Below are 20,207 nucleotides of genomic sequence, written 5' to 3'. Positions count from 1 at the left end.
TACAATCCACTGGCCTGTGAAGCAAAGGGTTGCCGGTTCGATTCCCAGTCAGGGCACATGCCTGGGTTGCAGGCCAGGTCCCCAATAGGGGGCGCATGAAAGGCAACCACACACTGATGCTTCTCTCCCAGTCTTTCTCCTTCCCTTCCCCTCTCTCAAAAAAAAAATAAATTAATAAAATATTTTTTTAAAAAGGCACAGGACATGGCGGAAGATGCTGAGTTGAAGTGCCAGTTGCTAAGACAAGAGCGCTGGTCGCCTGGGATGCGTCCAGCCAGTGGGTGGAACTCCAGGAACAAAGCCAACGGGGTTGACTCTGACCTGCCCTCTGACACCTGGGCTGGGGAAGGACGGGAGTAGAGGGGGTGGAAGCCGGTCAGAGACCCGGGGACGAGAAACCACGGCGCAGCTGCCCGGCAAAGCAGAAAGCGGCCCCATGTCCCCTCAGGCTGAGAGCTGGTGGCGGCGTCTGGGGCCTCGGCGACCTGATCCGTGGCTTTCGCGGTGATGGGAGTTTCCAGAAAGGGAGCTGAGCGTTGAGGAAGAAGGCGTTGAGTTGTTCTGCAGGCCCCTTCTTTTAAAGGCTGTCATGGAGTTTTTCCATTTACAATAGAGTGAAACTAAAAATACTGTTCTGAGGGGGCACCCCCTTCGTGTCCTGGAAAATAACTCGTTTCCCAGCTGGTGTCTGACACACGGGCCATCGCCGTGTGTTTTACCCACCCAATAGATGATTCCTTGGTCAGGTCAAAACACACACGGGATTTGAAGGGACAGCTTGGGACCTGTGTTATTTCTGACCCGTGGATTTTCCTAGAAAGTTCTGTTTGAATCATGGGCAGTAATATATACGAGGGCTATTGCCTTTCCATTGGTTAATGAGTTTGGATTAGAACCTTATTAGAATCTGTAAAAACAGCATTCAGCTCTGTGTTAACCCGTTGATTGTATTCCATTATTTTTATTCCACTGATGCTGCATGGCATTGATTGACTTTTCCTTGTTTGCGCTGGGTTATTTTTCTGCTCCTGAGGGGGGGTTGGGTTTTGAACAGCACTTCACACACACCTGCTTGTCTTTGTTTGTGTTAAAGGGGTCGGTTTCTTTAGAAACTGCCAGCTAAGAACACGGTCTCTCTCTGAATATGCGTCTGGTCAGACTGCCATGGGCACAGATCATGGACATGGCCTGGTCATAAGTGACATTCGGGTTCATCAGAAGCTGTCACAGCAGGCCGCGTGAGGGGAGGCCTTGGAAAGAGCACAGTGCAGCATTGTAGCAGGGAAGCTTTCTTCGAAGGGGTGCCTGAGCTGGCTGGCGTTCATTCCAACCCGCCACATCCTTGCCATTTTCTGCGTTTCATTAAATGTGCCGTCGGGATGGAATCACAGGCCTGAAATGAGAAGGGTGATGCCAAATGCCTCGTTAACCTCTGCTGAGCAAAAATGAACCCAGTCTTCTCTTCCATCAGGGCTACAGTGTGTAACAGGACAGCTTTTGTTTCCAGCGAGCTCGCGTCCCAGCAGGGGACCCAAAGGGACCAAGCTCATCCGAGGTGACGCAGTGGCAGAGGTGTGGGTAGAGAGAACGGCTTTCTCCGGGGGGGATGGGGGAGGCCCGGCATGTGTCTTTCACTTAGGAGAGACTGAGTCACAGCTTCTAGGTGTGAGGGTTTGGGGGGGAGGCTGCACATTATGTGGGTCGAGTGGAACAGCATCTTGTCTCACCGGAGACAGTTTGCGGGTGTAGAGATTTGGAAAAGAGCTCACTCAACCGTGTGCTCCATTTTTTAGTCAGTGCATCTCGGCCTGATGCTCGCTCAGCTCTGTCTGACGGACAGGGCTCTCTCGCTGTGTGGACAAAACATTGCTCCTTCAATGTATGTTGGGCGGGGGGTGGGGGGTGGCTTCATTTTAAAGGACCCTCTCGCTGCTCACGGCCCTCCTACTTCATAAAACAGAGTGCATGATTCTCGCTTTCACAGGAGTAAAAGCGCATTTTGACCTACACTTTGAAAGCTTTTGATTATTTGTTTGGCTGGGTGCCCAGTAAAAGCAGGAAAGTGACTCAAATAACCACAGAATGGCCCAGGGACCCCTTGGCGCTGGGGAGAGACCTGGAACGGGAATGAAGAGCAGGCACTTACTGGAAGGCTAGGCTTCCTACCAGAGGCAGGTGTGATGAACCTCTCAGAATAAAGGGCATGGTCTCTGAAACAAAAGGGTTTTTTTTTTTATGATGATGCTTTTTTTTTTACGGTATGAAACAGCTTATAAAATATAGGCTGTGAGTGCCTCATGACATTAAGTCCAGAGAGTAATTCTTATGGCAACAATTTGTGATGCATCTGTGTGGGTTCGTTAAAGGTGAAGAAGTCCTTGGCATATATTTTTCAGTTTTCAACAAAATTAATAATGTAAATTTTCAGCATAGAAAGAGACAGACAGCCTTGTAAAAGACTGGTATAATATAGATACCAAAACATGAGAGATAACAGAGGAAAGGAAAACTATAACGGCGTGAACCAAATGCTGAAATTCTAAATAAAATGTTCATAAATGGGACTCAGCAGAAGTCTTCTTTGTCGGTGACCCAGGGCGGCTTTCCCGGGGGATGAAGAAACAGTTTAAACTCCAGTCATGATTAGGTTAAAATCCACTCTTTAACAGTTTTTTTTTTTAACAGTAAAATTGCCTGACTAGTTGTCAGGAAGGCATGTGATAAAATCTAACAGGAAATACTAATAATGTTTTTTAGCATACCAGGACTATAAGGGGAAAAAATCTCCTAATGAATATTCTCAACCAGCATCATACTTCTTGTTAAAATATCCTATTGAAACGAGGAAGGGAAAAGAGGATTGTATAATAATTTTAAGTTCTAAACTGGAATACCTAGCCAATGCAATAAGAAAAGATAAAGCAATAGGTGATATAAAACTGTAATTATTTGAAGAAACTCTGATGAATCTAAAAATTAAAAAAGTGAAAATAATATGTAATAATAATTCTTCTATGTTTTCGTCTTTCCGATATATGCTATACTGTCATATATAATAATAAAATAATGAAATAATTAAAACAGTATGTAATAATGGATATGTGTTTATATGTTATTATATGTAACATCATTATTACATATACTAATAATACAATAAAATAATAATACATAAAGGGGCCCGCTTTCTTTATGGGTTCAGGTCATTTACACAGCACATTCCTTCTGACCGTCCCAGGAAAGCAGAGCATTCCTGCAGAGAGAGAGGGGAGACCGCGCCAAGGACACACAACGGTCTTCTGGTTCCTGCTCACACACTTCTGGCTTCCGGGTTTTGTTTCTTCTGATACATGTCCTCTTATGCGTCATTGGCCGGAACTGGGTTTCATGGCCACCCAGGAGTGTCAGGGAGGCTGGGAAGGTGGCAGCAAGATTGTCACGTTGAAGTACAAGTCACTGCCTGTCATTCTGTTAGCAAAAGAGAGAGAGAGGGTGTGGACATCAGGGGTCAACTGTTCGTGTCTGACCCACTTTCTTTTTTATACCCGTGGGAAGGTTCAAGTTGACACAGGCCGAGCAAGTGGGCCAGGATCACCAGCTTTTTGGTAACAGCCTATCAGTGGCGTCTACGTCACGTCTAGGTCCATGCCCCCCGAGGAGGGGCATTTCAGGAAGGACATGGTGGACGCTGGTCACTGTGTACAGGGACCATTACAGGATGAAGCTCCCAGCCTCAGGGGCAGACAGGCCACTTCAGGTACTTAATGGGAAGTTTCCTTATGTACCGTGCTGGATAGAAGAAATCGTTTCCATTAATGGAAGGCAAAGCTTCATCCTAGGTGTTTGGGGGTGGATGGGGAAATCAAAGGGCTGGAGCTTTCTCATAATTTGTCTCTGCTTGCACAGCAAGCTCAAAGCTAACAGAAGTGACAGCTTGGACTGGGCGTCAGAGGACACTGCCAAGATCGTGGCTGAGGTGTCCCTTGGAAATTAAGTTATCGAAGGAAGTGTTGGGCGGCCCTCCTGCTGCAGGGCCCCCGGAGTCCCGGCCGTGGAGAGCCAGCGGTTGCAAACATTCCTGAGGTTTCCTGCTCCCCATCCTCGCCTTCCATCGGGTTCCTGTGTCGCTGTTCTCTCCCGTTCATCTCTCACTCACTCTCTCCTCACTTGGAACGGGCGCCGGAACACGTCGCGTTATCCGGCACCTGCGTGCGAGGCAGCGGCGGAGTTGTGGGCTCGCAGCCCTGGCAGGAGACCCCGCTTCCCGCTCCTTGGATGTCCTGCCCGGTCCGCGGCCAGCTCTGTCCACACGAGTCAGAGAAGGGCCCCACGGCACCTGTCACCATTTGGAGCAGGGCCGGGACCCTCGCTGGAGGAGGCGACCCAAGGTCAGCGTTTACATTCCCCCCGGGTGGGCCCAGGGGGCCGTGAAGAGATTCCTCATTGCTTCTCAGAACATGGTCTCACGTCACAGGATTCAGACCTTGGCTGGGACTTATCCTGGTGGATTTTTTGTTTATTTTTTGTCTACTATTCGGATCCAGTTCATTTTAGTTGAGGCAAACCCACGTCTCCCAAACATCCATTGTTCTCCTCGAGAAGGAGATCAAAGCAATGGTTTTGGGGGGCCATGCAAGGATGGAGGAGTGGCCCCCACTCCGGGGCCAGCCTGCGGGGGCAGCGTCGCAGCTGGCAGACCCAGACTCCCCGGCACCGGCGTGGCAGCCCTCCACGAGCGTCTGCTCAGTGTCTTTGGGTGTCCTCGGGCCCGGGAGACAGACCCTGTGCAGCATTCCCGGCTGTCACACCCCTGAAGCGAAGCGTTTCCTCCACCTCCCTTCCCCGACCCACCTCCGCCACCACGCCCAGCAGATTGCAGGGGCAACCTTCCTTGCCTTCGTCTGAAGGGGACCGTGCCCAGGGGTGCGCTGGCCCTTCCCTCACTGCCTGGTGTGGGGACGGGGGGGACAGCTGCACTCTGCCCTCCGGGAGCTATGGTCTCAGTGGGTGGAAATGGCTTGTTGGCTCATTATCAATGTTGTCACCTGTACATTGGTCACTCACTGGGCTCCTGGTTGGGGATACAAAAAGGTGTAAGTCCCAACAGGCTGTGCTTGACTTTGTGTGACTGGGAAATGATTGATGGGCAGGGGTGGTTCACAGGAAGTAAAAGGAGACAAATGATCTGTGTGTCCTGTGAACTTCTGGAAAGGGGGGCCTTGGGGGCGGGCCTTGGGGTGGGGAGTGTCGTATGTTGGGTTTTCTGCGGGGCAGAGTCTGAGAGGAGGTTGGCACGCAGCTTATTTACCTGGGGACTCCTTGGGGATGACACCCCTGGGAGGCAGGGACGGATGCAGGGTGGGCAGAGGAGGAGCGTGAGCTGTGAACACAGATCTGAATGTAGCCCGCGCCCACCACACCAGGAGCTCGGGAGCACGTGGCCCGGGTTGGACTGAGACGGTCACTGCCTGGGGTTGGGGGCTGTGTGAGGACACTCCCGAAGTGGGGGTCTCCGAGCTTCATCGACCGGGATCCCGGGCAGCCATCTGCCACCACAGGGAGGCTGGCATAAGCCAATGTGTGCACAGCCAGCGTTGTGACCCTTGGGGACACATCAGAGGCCTTGGCAAGAGGCCGAAGGTGGAAGGTTGTGCCTGCCAAGCTAAAGATGTGGGACTCTGAGGGTGTTAGGAATCCACAAACTCGTTTGGGTGGCGAGTGGGTGTGGCAGATGTGAAATGATGTTTTACGGTGACATGATTTAGACACCCAAGGCGAGCTGTGGCCAAAAGGGAAGGCAGGACGGCGGCTGTGGACAAACCATCCGTGGAAGTGAAGACTGTGGGTAGTGGCTGGAATGACCCCGCATCCAAGCCCTCTGTCTCCACATGGACTGTGCAGCTTTTCCTCTTGGTGCTATTTTTTTTTTTTACCATCTGCAAAAATGGTAAGCCTGACAGTCCCTTCCCATCTCTCACAGCGAGTGTGTCTACGTTAAAGTTCTCTCTTTATTTGGGTTCCCTAAATGTGTCCTTGGGAAAGATGGTAAAGGCCACTTTAGGGTAAAACCAGACTTCTGGACGCTTGGCTTTGGGCATTGTCTGATGATTAGTTCCCCGACTCCCAGGGCTTTCCAGATCCCCCCATTTCCACACCGATTTGGAAGCCAGTGGGTTATGGATTCAAACTGAACCAGAATCATGTATCAGTTATTACAAGCTGGAGGGTTTTGTTTTTTAATTGATGACAACGCATCCGGTAACTCAACCCAGCCCCACTTGAGACGGAATTAGCTTTCCTTACGGCACCTAAGCTTCCGCGGAAATACTGGTGAAGACAGGGTGGACGCTAGCCGGCGGGGAAGACAGCGGCCAGTGTGGGCCCAGACTCATCCAGGGCTTGGTGTCGAGACCAGAATATGACAGCCCACGGAAGTAAGACAGTAAGTGGAGGGGGGAAACTTACCCCTCAGGGCCCGGACCCCTTCTATTTCCAACTCGTTCACAGAGGAATTTTCCCGTACTGGAGAAATTCTAATCCCTTGATTCACCGACGGAGGGCACAACTTCTTCTCCAGATCCACTTGTGGTCAAAAGTCTGAACGCTGTGCTGTGTGTATTAACTGAGTTATCAATGCATGTGTTCATTTCGTAATTGTTTTCACGACGTGCTCGTGTCGGTCAAGCACTGTGCTAAGTGCTGGAGATGCACGGGCAGGTCAACCCCCAGCAGATCCCGGAGTTTGCCGAGCTCACAGTCCTGGGAAGAGACGGATATTAATCTAACGGTCACGTGGTTTGCTCTTCAGTGACCGAGCCTGGTCAGGTTCCTCTGTGGAAGTGACAACCGAAAGATGAAAACTGAGCGGACTAAGTGAGCTAGGGAGGTTGGTGGATGGATGCAGCTTCAAGGTCATTATGATTTGGGCGTTTTATATTCTTATGGGCAAAAGAAAAAAGCTAATATACTGACTTAACCACGTGCTGGAGATCGTCCAGTGGGTTAGACGTGGAGCCAGCTTTCTACTGGCCTTGAAGCTGCGTCTCTGATGACAGAGAGACAGACGGGCAGGACTGGGCCCGGAGCCCGGTTGGCCGCCGCGGGGCAGCCGTCTCGGGAGCTCCTGGTCCAGGTAAATCAAACACAGGAGCGACCACACCAAACATACACCCGAAGGTGTTTGTGATGATGTTCTTGGATGTAGGTCTTTTTCCAACGTGTGTGGGTCCTTTCCAAGAGGCTGAGCAGCTGTCCCAGGAAAGTTGCTGGGCATGGCGTGGAGACTGTTAGCGGCAGGAACGTGCGTGTGGAAACCTCACGCTCTGGTGCGGCATCTTGAACACACACAGGGGCAAGGCAGCAGAGGCGCCAGGCTCCAGCTGGGGCTGCACTCTATCCTGACTCCCTACCTCCTCCCCGAGCCCCGGGGGTGAGGCCTACCCCGTGGTGTCCAGTGGAGGGGGAGAGCTGATCCACTTTTGCCCACAACATGGGGGTCAAGCACCAGCCTCGAATAGATCGCGCCTTGTGGGAGGAGTAATGATTCACAATAATAACACAACAAATGTGAATAAGATTCCATGTCCTAACCCCACAGTGTACCCTAAAGTGGTCAAGAAGGACTATTTAGAAGGTAATTTATTGTAGGAAACGCATAGCTATTAAATAACTTTTATTGAGGCTCTTGATGAAATTAAAGGAGACGTTGGACATGTGAGCAGCAAAATGAGATGAAACGGGGGCTGAAAAGTTCATTAAATGCATGATTAACTTAAACGCAGTGTTGATGAATGTGAGGTTATAGTCTCCATCTGTATGTGTGTTTGTGCGAACCCACACACTTATTTTTCCAAGAAAACTTTTGGTTCATCTTCCACCTCCGTGACCACATTTCCAACAGTTACTTACGCCATTGCTGGGTAACAGAACTTCTGTGACAGTGGCCATTTTCTGCATTTGCCCTAATGCCGTGGCCACTCGCCACCTGTGTGCGTAGCGGGTGCTTCTGTGTTGTTGAAGGTCAGCTTATGGTGGCAGCTAAAAATGGGACTTAGACGACACACGCTTTGGAAGGTGCCGTATTCCTTTGGTGACTCTACGTACAACCCGCTTGAGTTTATACGAGTTTATTCCGCCTCCATGCCTGTAAATTATCGACTTTTTGCTCCTGCGTTCATCCATCAAGACTCTGCTCCAGTGACAGGCTCCCAGCCAACACGGTGACCTCTGAGGCTGAGGGTGCTTGCTGTCTCTTGTTCTCTGAGCATTTTCGAGCCTGCTTGCGAGCCTGTGGTTCCCTTTATCTTCCAAGTAGATTAATCTTCTTGGGGGCTGAGTGCGTTGGGCTCAGTGAACGTTGCTGAAAGAGGAAGTGAATTGTAACTTTGCTAAACCCTGACGAACTCTGGAAAACTGAACGGACCCACCCGAGGCCGTCGCTGCCTCACCCGGGAGACTGTCCTCCTGTGTTTTAGTCAAGGCATGGGGATTGTGTTGTCAGCTCTTCCAGACTTAGTGCCATCAGGCTCAGGGGGGACAGAACGTCCCCGTGTTCTCCCGTCACCTGTGGTGACATGCCCCCGGCACCTCGAGCATGCCGATCGCTGGCCAGTCTCCGAGGGACAGGCGTGAGGGAGAAAGCGCGCGCCACCTTCTCCATCACGCACAGTCACAGCTGTCAGATAGTATTTCTTGTGGGCGTTTCAAGAACCTTTGTTTCAAGGTTCTGCCCCTAAAATGTGGTCTGGGTAATAATATTCTCGAGGAGTTGTTGGCACAGAACCCGTGTTTTTCTGTGTGAAATGGCTGACCATGGATGGAAGTAAATCACTAAGAAAAGTCAAAGAAAGGGTTTAAAAAAAAACTTGATACGATTTGACTTGAAAGTTTGTGCTTCTTCTTCTTCTTCTTCTTTTTTTGGAGAGTCCACTGTGGATTGTCAGCGCCGAATGCTTTGAATTTGGTCTGATTCGTGTTCTCGATGGTTGTTTCGTGGTTCTCGATGTCGGGCAAGAGAGGATATAAAGTAGGGTTTTGTAGGAATTGCGTCTTCGCGACTGTCTCGGAATGTGCCTGTGGGGAAGGCAGGCTCCTCCCCTCTCAGGTAACGCCTACGCACAGACATTCTTCCTGTGCACCTCCTCCGAGAAATATGCTTCCTCTTTTTTTCTTTTGCTTTCACTAGAAAAATCTAAAGACAAAGAAATATGTGGAGGCTGGTCTAACAGCTCCATGTGGCCATGTTTGTCACCGTATTTATCACTATTTTTCTGTAGTTTGAGACGTTTCTTGGGTTGGGGTCTGCGAGGCAGGGCTGAGGTGAGGATTTGTGGTCAGGTGATTTACCGGGGAAGTATTTTTAGGGGAACCCGAGGAGGGCGTGGGGAGGCAGGGTGGGGAGGGGTGGGGGAGGCACACAGCTCAGGTGGGGTTTCAGGGGAGTCCTGGCCCCGGCCTCACCCCTCAGAAGCTCTGGAGGGTCAAATTGCTCTGCCGTTTCTCCTGCCTCAATTTTGAACTATATCAGCATGAAGGTGTCTCCCATCCTCTTAGTGTCTGCAAGGATCCCCTCATTTCACTCTTGGGATGGATTTAGAGCGACTTGTTTTTTCAATGCCCTTGCCAAGGAATTCATCAACTTGCTTGTTCTTCCTAATGGACTCGGTTTTAGATTTGCTGATCCCCTTCCGCCTGTGTTTGTGTTCTGTTTCGTAATTGTGGTTGTTAATTTGGTGTTCATTCCTCTTGCCTCGGAGAAGCCTTGGCGGCCGTCATTTGAAAACTCTTCATAGTATTTGTGGGAGATTTCAAACAACAACAAAAAAAATAGAGCAAGAGGTCCAACCAAACTCCGAACCAAGAGTTTGTGAGTGAGGGTGATTGGATGAGGGATCGCGACTGGGCTCAGCTCCCAGGTAGGGGGACAGGCAGGACAAACCCCAGGGGCAAGGTGCCTTCTCAGAAGGCTTCCTGTCCCCTCTTAGTCTCAGGCCTGGGGCAGTGGGGCCTCCATTCCCCACTCACCTCCACACACAGCGTCAGACCATGAGGGTTCTGAGGGCTGCGCTGGCGGTTGCCGTGGGGAGCAGGACTTGGCAAGCGCGTTTGCGTCGGGGAAATAGTGAGAAAGAAGGTGTGATCGGATGAGATGGATGGAGTGTGTTGTGAGCCCTGAGAAAACGGGGCCAGAGACTGGGGCAGACCAGGTCCCGGGCCAGCCCGGAGGTGTCCCTGGGAATTGGCGAAGGGCTTTGAGACGGGGGCGAATACCCAGACCCTGTTGCCAGGAAAGAGTGGACGGAACCCAAGAGTTCTCGGACCCTCAGGGTAATGGCTGGGACAGATGCACTTTTCAGGACAGGAGAGAAAGGACTGAGGAGGGTGCGGGGGGTGGGGGGGTGGGCGGGGATAGGGCACGTTTGTCAAAAAGTGTCTGGCCTGCAGCTTCAGGAATGTGGGTGTTGGACGTATCCTGGTTGAACTGAATTCTTGAACCTGTGTGTGACAGCTTGACTGACATTGTTACGTCCCTTACCCAGCTCATTAACATTTTTTGTGTGTTGTTGTGAAAGCTAGTATTAACCTGGAAGAAAGTATTTACTGTTAATGAAATCTGGGGCGTCGTGCTCTCCTTGAGTAGCCTTGTGGACGTTTATCTGATGTCTGGGAAGTCAGGTCCCAGGAGAACGTATTTTCTTTTGGGTGGTTTTCAATGTGGAGTGGTTAGTATGGTGACCTTCTACGTGAAATCTGTGTTTAATTACCGACGTTTTTGCAAGGCTGGTAGAACTGTACGACTCATTATAAGTCGCGGATTTAGGAACTTGTCAGGAAAATATTTTATGATTTGATTTATGCACGGGGACCGAAGGAAGGCAAGACGTCCTCGAGTCTTTATGGGCTTGCGAACACACTTATCCCTACGATAGTCTCGGCAATGACCAGTCCTGTGGTATAGCGAGTAAACGATATCTTTTCCATCCAAAATATTCTGTCGCTAGAACTTCACTTAGGAAAACAAGATTTGCTAAGAGATTGTTAAGCCTGACAATTTTAACCAAACACTGGAGAAGCATACTGCTTCTCTGGCTGTGTTTTCATAGGTTTCCCTTTAGTGTTTTTTTTCCTGCTTAAGAAAAAACAAAAACAAAAACAAAAACACCAGAACTTTAATGGGGTGCTTTATTGCGTGAAGTGTGCGTGTTTGTTGTATACAATTGGCATGTGTAGATGAGCAAACCAAAGGTCGTTGAACGACATTGCAATTCTGGTGCCATTGGAAAGCAGAGAGGGGCCCGACATCAGGACTCCTCAGGGGTGTGACACAGGGGTCATTGGCAGGGACGTGGGAGGCGCCGTCCGAGCTCTGGGCAGAGTCGCTGTCTCCTGGGGAGTCCTGGTCTCCCAAGCGAGGTGCCCCCTTCCCTTAGGTCCCCTGTGTCTGTCGCTCTCACTGACCGAGGGCTGACTCAGCCTCGCCGCGTCCCTTCAGCCTCCGTCACCTGCTGCTCGTCACCTCCAAGGGGCCTGTGCTCCACCTCCCAGGGCACCGAGCCTTGACCGTCACCAGCCCTCGGTGTAATTTTGGGTGAGAAAACCAACGAATGCACTCGGGGCTGGGACTGTCAGTCAAGAACGCCAATTCCTCATGAACTGATCTTGATAACATCAAATCCTTTTGCAAAACAGACATATAGTGCCAATGGTCAGAAAATAAAACATGGAAGACTCCGTTGGCGTACCGAAGGAACGCTGTGGCCATCTGTCACAGGGCCGGGGAGCCAGGAGGGCTCACTCCGAGGCGGCGGCGTGTGTCTGGGGTCCTTGTCCCTGACGGGCACCGGGGGGAAATGCAGGCTTTGTCTGGGATCTGGCAGAACAGGGTTCTGCCCGGCCCCTCCCCCCACACCTCGGACAGCATTTCGGTTGACTCAGGTTGCGAAGCCTCAGGTATACATACAGAGGCTTCCAAAAACACCTTACCTAATCCAGTTGTGATAGCACGGCCTTTAAATAATGACTTAAGACAGCTCATGGAGACGTTTGACAGGGGACAGTGTGGGACAGCGAACTGACTGACGTACGTGTTGCCCCTTCAGGGTTGTCATCAGACCACACGTGGAGCTGATACCTGTCATCCTATGTTACTGTCACTAGATTTCAGAGCTGGGACTGGCTAAAGTGGGAGGGGCTTCCCGCAGGACACTTCCCACTGGAGACTATAGGCCCCGCCCCCTCCCCATGGCCCTTTCTGCCTCCTGACACCAGAGGATAGGGACTGGAATTATTTCATGTTTTTATGGTAACATTAAGCTACATCCCTCTATTCCAAGTCTGATGAGTTGGCTGCTTCCTTGGCACGAGGGGCTGCTTCCCAGTTTGAGAGAGCAGAAATGGGCATTCCCGGGGTTCTGTCAGATCAGGCAGCGCGGTCCAGCCCGTTGATAGGGGGTCTGGGTGGGGCCCAGAAGCAGCAGAGCCCAGCAGAGCCACGCACAGATGGGGATCCGGGTTCACATGGCTCTCAGCAGGCTGCCGGTCTGGGCCGAAACCGACGAGGGGAAACTCAGCGGTGATGTGCGTTCATCTTGCGTAAATGGAAACGGGAGGGAGCCGGCTCGACTGTGGGTTCGGAAAACTCGTTCCATGGATGGAGATGCTGTGAGAGTTGATCCAGGGTTATGTGCTGTTCTACTTTGGGGTGAAGGCTACCCCCCCCCCCATTTTACTGTGGAGTGTCAGACAGTTTAGGGAACGTACCTGGAGTCACACAGCCTTTAAGTCCTATGTGATGTGGCTTCCAGGGAGGGAGGAGGGAAGGAAGGAAACAAGGAGGGAAGGAAGGAAGGAAGGAAGGAAGGAAGGAAGGAAGGAAGGAAGGAAGGACACTTAGATTGCACGAAAAGAAACCTGGATCCTAGGGGAATGTGTGGCCTATTATTCTCAGACACAGAACCGTAGTCTTGCCGCACCATTTTAAGATGAAAAATGCAAACTCACATGTGTGCAGAGAGAGAGAAAATGTTCATGGAAGCGCTGGGCGGTTGAAGGCAGCAGGCAGTCTGAGGAAGCTGGGGAAGGTTCTTCTGCGGGAGGGGACAGACGGATGCACTCGCTGTCCCCCGCTCTGGGAGGCGTTGACTCGGGGAGCAGGCCGTGTGTGCCGCAGGGGAGACCCCACAAGGGTGACCGTTCAGAAATGACGCGGCGACACGATATTCTGCTCTCGGGGAGGTTTTTTCCCCTCCGCGTTTGTGTTACTGTGACGCTGTTTCCTCAAAGGGGAGGCAGGAGAGCCGGGTGGGAGTCCAGCGTGTTATTTGGGAGTCACTGGAGAAAGAAGAGGGCGTGAGAGGGGCAGAGGAGGCTCCAAAGTGAAAGGCACCACCTTCAAGGCCAAGGGCAAGATGGACCTGGGAGGGCTCCTCTGAGTGCCATGTCCTCTCCTATTTTCAGGGGGGAACTATCTCGCCGATCCAACCAGACATACCCAATGTCTGCATTCATAACATTGCCTATTTTAGTTATTTAGAATAAAGATCCTTTTTTTCTTCCCGGTGAGTAAAGGTGGAGAAGTGATGGAAAGAAACCTGACTCGCACCGTAAACTGAACAGATGGGAGGGGAAAAATAAACGAAAGCAACATTGCCAGGGACTCTCCACTTTCACTCTAAGATGTAGAAGATGACGTGTCTCAGCTTTTCACGTTCAGCCTATCAGCGTGGCGAGTGGCCGAATGAAAAATCAACTGCAGCTGTGTGTGTTTTAAACGTCTACCTCCCCGATGCGGGCTTCCCCACCTAGCAAGCCCAGACAAGTACATTAAACTGCTCCCTGTATCCTTTATGAATTCAAACTTGATGTCATCGGCAGGACGCGGGTGTCTCTGGCGACAGTGGCTGCAGAAAAATCACACCAAACGGTGGCCTAATTGGGAGAGCAAATAGTCTGGGTTTAATGAGCCCTTATTCCCAATGACAGAGTTGATAAGTTGCCAGGTCCTATCCTCGTCTTTCGCGAGACCGTTCCCGAAATATTGCCTCTCCTGGGGGCTGCTCGTGGGGCTATAAATAGGGAGCTTGGCCAGAATCCATAAAACCCACAGTGTCTGCTGAGACCGGGGTGAAAATGATTGGAAAGGCCCCTCCTTGCCTCTAGTCATTATTCCATTTCACATTTGAAGGTCTTTTTTTTTTACGGATCTGTTTCTTAATTTAAATTTTTTTTTTTGTTGGATGAGGTAAGTCGGCCTAAGGAAGCCCGCGCCGTATTGAGTTCGGTCACCGGCTGTGTGCTGCAGTTTCCTTCTTAAAAAGCTCCAGTTCCCCCGCGTGGAACTTGCTTGCTCACTTTGGCCTGACCTGGGCTTTGCGGGGTGCCACGAGAAGGTGGTTCCTGTTTGTTGGCTTGCTTGTTTTCCCACGCAGTCTTCAAAAGCGTTTGCTTTAAAGGAAAAGTTTCCGAGATGCAGAGTAACAACCACAAACACAGAAGACGGTAAAATCACCTGGAGTCCTTTCCCACAGAGGCCGCCCCTGCTAGTGTTCTGATGAACCATTCGCCACTCGCTGCTTTCTCTGTGCACATACGTGTGAACATGTATTAGTAACAGCATAGGTCCTGCTTGGGTGGCTCGGCTGGTGAGAGCATCCTCCCCAGTGTATCAAGGTTGCAGGTTCAATCCCCGGTCAGGGCACCTATGATAACCAACCAATGAAGGCATCAGTAAGTGGAACAACAAATCGATGTTTCTCTCTCTCAAATCAATACATTAAAAAAAATGTAAACAACAACATAGGCTTCTGGGGTGCTGTAATGATTGCCTTTTACCCACTCCCTCCAAAAAAAATTAAAGAAATTTCAAAAACTGTAAAAGTTCAGATTCAAGGAACATCCATTATAGTATCACCTGCCTTCTTCGATGTAACGATTTTGTCTTTGTTGCTCCGGGTACTTGAAGGGGATGGAGGAGAGAAAACATTTCACGGGCATCGCTAGTGTTTTAGTGTTTTGACATTTTTAATATCAAGTATCCGATATATCTGGAATTCATTTTAACACATTTTGAGAAGACGTTATCTATTACTTTAAAAAAAAATCAGCCATCACCCTGCGTGCGGCCCCACACTGCATCCTGACACTCGGGTCTGAGCTTTTAAATTCAGTACCTCGGGCCACTGTCTCCGTGCCAGCCCCACACTCATTTAATTGAGGCAATTTCCCTCTCATTTCCGTCCTTCTGCCGTTTTTCTTCTTGGCTCTTGGAAGCATTTACTCCACCAGATGAACTTTACAATCGCACTGCTACGTTGCAGAAACATTCCCTTTGGGGTTTTGATCGGAGCTGCTATAAATCTATAGATGAATTTGGAAAGAATTAACATTTTACAGGATTGGGTCTACCCATTGGGACAAGCCACCCCCCCGCCCCCCCGCTCCGTTATGCCTACTTTAGGTCTCTTCCTAAAGCTTGGTGACTTTGAATAATAAATGATCATTTCTTATCGCATCTTCATCCGTACCTGCGTCTGCCCGCACAGACGTTTACCTGGAAACTTCCCTTCTGTCTTTCTCCCTGGGGTATGCTGGCGGACCTCAGTGGTGGCAAGGCCAGGAAACACGTCAAACCAAACGCCGTTCACCAAGGGCCCTCCCCTATTTTCCTGGACCCCTGGCGTTTTATGGACTTTGTAGCCTCGGAATGGGGGCTCTCAGGAGGTCCCCCACAGACCCTCGTGCAAAAGAGTTTGCTTGGAGTTGGGGGCCCCCATGTCTGGCGGCCGACACAACAGAATTTCAGGGCTGAGAACTTGTTAGGTACAAGCTGGGACCTCGCTATGTAAGTTATAAAATAATAATAATAATAATAATGATAATAGATATTACTGACATGTAGCCAGCGTATTTAACTTTCAGGATGCTGAAATTTCAGAGTTAAAATCGTGCTTAGAGGTCGCCTGGACAAAACCTTTGGGAGGTGGGAAGTCCTCATACGCCCCGGTTTTCCCTGTAAACCGACCTTGTGAATGTAGCCATTCCAAAAAGCAAAGCGTTTCGTAGGCGACTTGGGTCTCTGTGAGCCCCTTAGAGCAAGACTCTGGAAAAGCCAGGGCGGGGGGTGGGTTGGGTTGGGGTATTTCTGCATACATGTCTGTACTGTGTCGTGGGTTTTCTGTGTCCTAGACTTCAAGAAACACCCGAGCCGATGAAGACAAAGACGGCAACTGGGACGCCTGGGGCGACTGGAGCGACTGCTCGCGGACCTGCGGCGGGGGCGCGTCCTACTCCCTGCGGCGATGCCTGACGGGGCGGTAAGCGCCGCGCCCTGCTCCTCTCGTGGGGTGGGACGTCCGGGGCTCGAGGTCAGCCGAGGCGAGGTCGGACAATCGGCTGGCAAGGACCCGCGATGGCTGTGCCATCGGCTGCCTGAATATTAGCCACAGAGCAGTGTCCCCTTTTCATGGGTGTGACCACACGTGCCCAGCGGCTCCCTGCCCATGGGAGCCGGGGACCTGGAGGGAGGGACGGCCTGGCGTGTTCGGTCACTGGTCCGAAGTAGTCCCGGCTTGGTCACTTGAAGGAGGGATTTCTGTCTTGGAGATCGGAGTGGGGGACGCCACACTTGAGCCTCTCTGTGGCCTCTGAATCTGGGGGAGGGGCGGTGGTCCTGACTAATTTGCTATTAATGGTAAGACTCGGTTGGGGAACGTATGTCATTTACTCGTTGGTTGTTTAAAAAATAGTATGCCCTTGTTTTTGCTTGAAGGAGTTAGAGGAATCTATCTATTCAGGAATATATGAATGATGGCACGAATCCTGTGGTCCTCCAACCAAAATGCTTCCGTGTCCATCAGTTCTCTTATTGATTTTTATAATTCCGTGACTTTCGCCCCTCCGGGGGGGATCTTTCTCACTGTAGTGAAACTGCTGTCGTTTTGCTGAGGGGTGGGTCTCAGGGTGGCGGTGAACTCACGCCTTCTCTTCCTGACGGGACCAGCCGCTCGGCTACTCCCCCCTCCTCTGTACCTGTTCGCACCGGGCATCTGGGCAAAAGGCAGGGAAAAGTGGGACAGTTAGCTCTGTCTGGGATGCAGCGAGCAGGATCTGCTGCTCTCGGGTTTTTAAAGCTGGCTCCTTCCAGGGTGACCACTTCCAGAGACGTTTCCGAGACACCCCCTCCCCTCACCCCGAACCCTGCACGGTCTGCTACCTGCATACCCCCGAGATGCGCCCTTCGCAGCCCCCTCCCTGAGCGATACGGCTCTTCCTTCAGTTCTTGGACCACTGGGCAGACTCCCAGCGTCTCCCATCTTGCCCCTGGTTAACCCTCGAGGCTGTCTCGATATTCCCGAGACTAGCCCCTGTGGGCTGTCTTGCATGGGGTCCACGTCCGTCTAGTTCTCCTGGATTGTGAAACAATCCGAGTCCTGAGACCCAGATCGCCTCTGCTTCCATGGCCCCTGCAGCTCACGGGTCAGCCCTCCCCTTCCTCCGGGGGGTCTCGAGCTAGACAGAGGAGACGCACCCTCTTCTTCCTCTTGGTTTGGGGGTTAGCAGATGGAGGCTCCCCTCCCTTCCGTGTGTTGGTTGGGTGGAGTCAGAGGCGGGACCCCAGCATCGCTGCCTCAGAGAAGTCCCTCGAAGCCCTCCCGCTGTGCGAGACCCCAACTCCAGACCCTCTTTATACCCGGATGTGGGTAAGGCGTTTGACAGCAGTGAATTAAACACGCACGGAGCTGGCCCTGCTGATTCGTCTAGGAAGAGTGTGACAAAATTATAAGTAATTAGAAACGGTGTCCAGGACTCGGCAGCCCTGATCCAGGAGTGTTCCGGGCCGAGGGTCCGAGTGCGGATTGAAGCCCGTAGTGAAGGGGGCAGTGATGGGACCGGAGCGTGTGCTGCCAGGCGCTGGAAGGAAGTTTTGGGGGCTGGAGAAGGCTGAGTGGGCCGGTGCGGGAGGACAAGGCAGGGTCCCGAGTCCCAGTCTCCGACCACCACGTTTCAGAGACAGGCGAAACGTCCAGAAAGCATATTCGGAAATGACAAAATGCTGTCCAATTTTTATCCGGTTAAGAAAGGACGCAAAGAAAAACCCAAGCAGAACCCCACCGTGTTTTGCGTCGGCACCCCTGACGTTGCCCTCACTGAACTCTTCCAGTTTTTTAAGGACTTGCTCTTTTTTAAGGACTGTGTTCTGTAGTCTCCGTCTGTGCCAATCTTCCCCTGTATTCTGACGCTGGCGCTGAGGTCTTAGAATCCCCCCAGGTTGCCCGTTCTCATTCGTCATTTCGTTTGGACAATGTCTGAGGCTAGAAAACATCCCAAACCAAATGTGTTTTTTTTTTTTAATAGTGAGAGAATAAATAGTATGTTCTGTGGTGATATTAACAGCACAGGAAGTGTGGGGGGCGATCGCAGACCTGCGGCCGCGCCCTCCTACTCTGTCTCCGGGAAGAAACGGGGACGGTCCCACCGTTTTTCTGCCTTAAACATTAAAGTAGATGGCTTCACACTAGGGGTAGCAGGTGTGTTCATAATTCACTCATTCCTGCTTCCCACCTTCGAGGCAACCCCTGACCTTGGACACCCAGTCCCCTGTTAAGAACTTTCAACAGAGTGTAGGACGTGCTTCGAGGTAACTAAGAACGAAACCCACTTTCCTTAGAAAGCTTATCGGGTGTTTAATCCTCCACCGCCTGGAGACTTTCTAAGTCTTCATAAACATTGAGTTCTTGCGGTTGATTTTTCTTGGCAGAGAAACCTGGAGGTGTCTCCACGTGAAACCAAACAGAAAGCCGTCCCGAAGCGTTCGGAAGCCCTTCGGGGCCTCTTAGGGCTTTCTCTTTTTTATCGGTGTGCTCCTTTACATCTGCGGTTCAGGCAGGCGGATGAATGTGGCTATTTTGCTCACTTACTTCTCTGTGCACAAAGTTGTTTCAGAGTCGGATCACGTTTGCATGTGGTCGGTTCTTTTCCACGGCAAGCTGTCTGCCTGCCAACCTGTGTCTTTCTCCTGCAGACCTTGGTAAGTTGATCCAGCCTAGTCAGGCGCCAACCTCGGGGAACCCAGGTTTAGGTTAACTACTATTTTTTANGTTCGGAAGCCCTTCGGGGCCTCTTAGGGCTTTCTCTTTTTTATCGGTGCGCTCCTTTACATCTGCGGTTCGGGCAGGCGGATGAATGTGGCTATTTTGCTCACTTACTTCTCTGTGCACAAAGTTGTTTCAGAGTCTGATCACGTTTGCATGTGGTCGGTTCTTTTCCACGGCAAGCTGTCTGCCTGCCAACCTGTGTCTTTCTCCTGCAGACCTTGGTAAGTTGATCCAGCCTAGTCAGGCGCCAACCTCGGGGAACCCAGGTTTAGGTTAACTACTATTTTTTAAAAAAAATTGATACATTTTTTTACTCTTTAAAAAAGACACGCTTCTCAGTTTTTTTAAAAGACTTTATTCATTTATCTTTAGAAGGGAAGGGAAGGAGAGAAGTATCAATGTGTGGTTGCTTCTCATGCATCCCCTGCTGGGAACTGGCCTGCAACCCAGGCATGTGCCCTGACTGGGAATCGAACCACGATCCTTTGGTTGGCAGGCCTGTGCTCAGTCCACTGAGCTACACCAGCCAGGGCTCAGTTTTTAAGACACTAGTTTTTGAGTCAATATATCATGGGGCGAATGTAAGAAATTATAGTGCTGTAAACTCCAGGGGGAATTTTATCAATGTTTTCAATATACCCTCATGTGAAATCAACATGTTTTTTATATATCCTCAAATTTACAGCTTCAGGCATCTTCAGTTTCAGGGTGTGATGGACGTTGTACTGCCCAGAGAGAACATAATTATGACGTGATATTCTTGCATTTTCATATCCTCTCCATGACCATTAGCTCTTGCGGGTCATAATTAGAGTGAAATGAAAAACTTGGAAATAATATTTCCGTGGCTCCGTTGCTTTGAGCCAAAGGAGCTATTTCCAGAGTACGCTGGCAGGTTCCTGCTCAGGGAATTAGGACTCCAACGTCCCTACCTTTCAAAGAGCCTGTGTTTCATTTTATGCCGGTTTCAGAACGTGGCTGTTGGTGTTCACACTGAGCTGTGACCCAGGCGGGGAACCCGTCAGTGGGCCCTGTGAGTGCGGGCGTGGACACGGCGAAGTGGAGTGTTTGAAGCGCCGGCCAGGTGGTTGGGTTAAGAAAATCTTACTCCTGACTTGT

The 20,207-nt window shown here is 50.9% G+C and overlaps 1 protein-coding gene across 2 annotated transcripts in view; it reads left to right on the top strand.

Annotated features, from left to right (window-relative positions):
* ADAMTSL3 (ADAMTS like 3) overlaps positions 1 to 20,207 on the top strand; it is a 144,320-nt gene that overhangs the window by 27,913 nt on the left and 96,200 nt on the right. For both annotated transcript variants that reach the window (XM_037053508.1, XM_037053509.1), the window contains exon 4: positions 16,180 to 16,307. In XM_037053508.1, coding sequence (XP_036909403.1) covers positions 16,180 to 16,307 — 128 coding nt within the window. The remainder of the gene's footprint in view (positions 1 to 16,179; positions 16,308 to 20,207) is intronic.

Source organism: Sturnira hondurensis, unplaced genomic scaffold, assembly GCF_014824575.4.
Source record: "Sturnira hondurensis isolate 20B ecotype Veracruz unplaced genomic scaffold, ASM1482457v3 Scaffold0007865, whole genome shotgun sequence".
NCBI classification, from domain to species: Eukaryota; Metazoa; Chordata; class Mammalia; order Chiroptera; family Phyllostomidae; genus Sturnira; species Sturnira hondurensis.
Note: the sequence above shows the minus strand (reverse complement) of the source record. Positions and strands in the feature narration are given on the sequence as shown.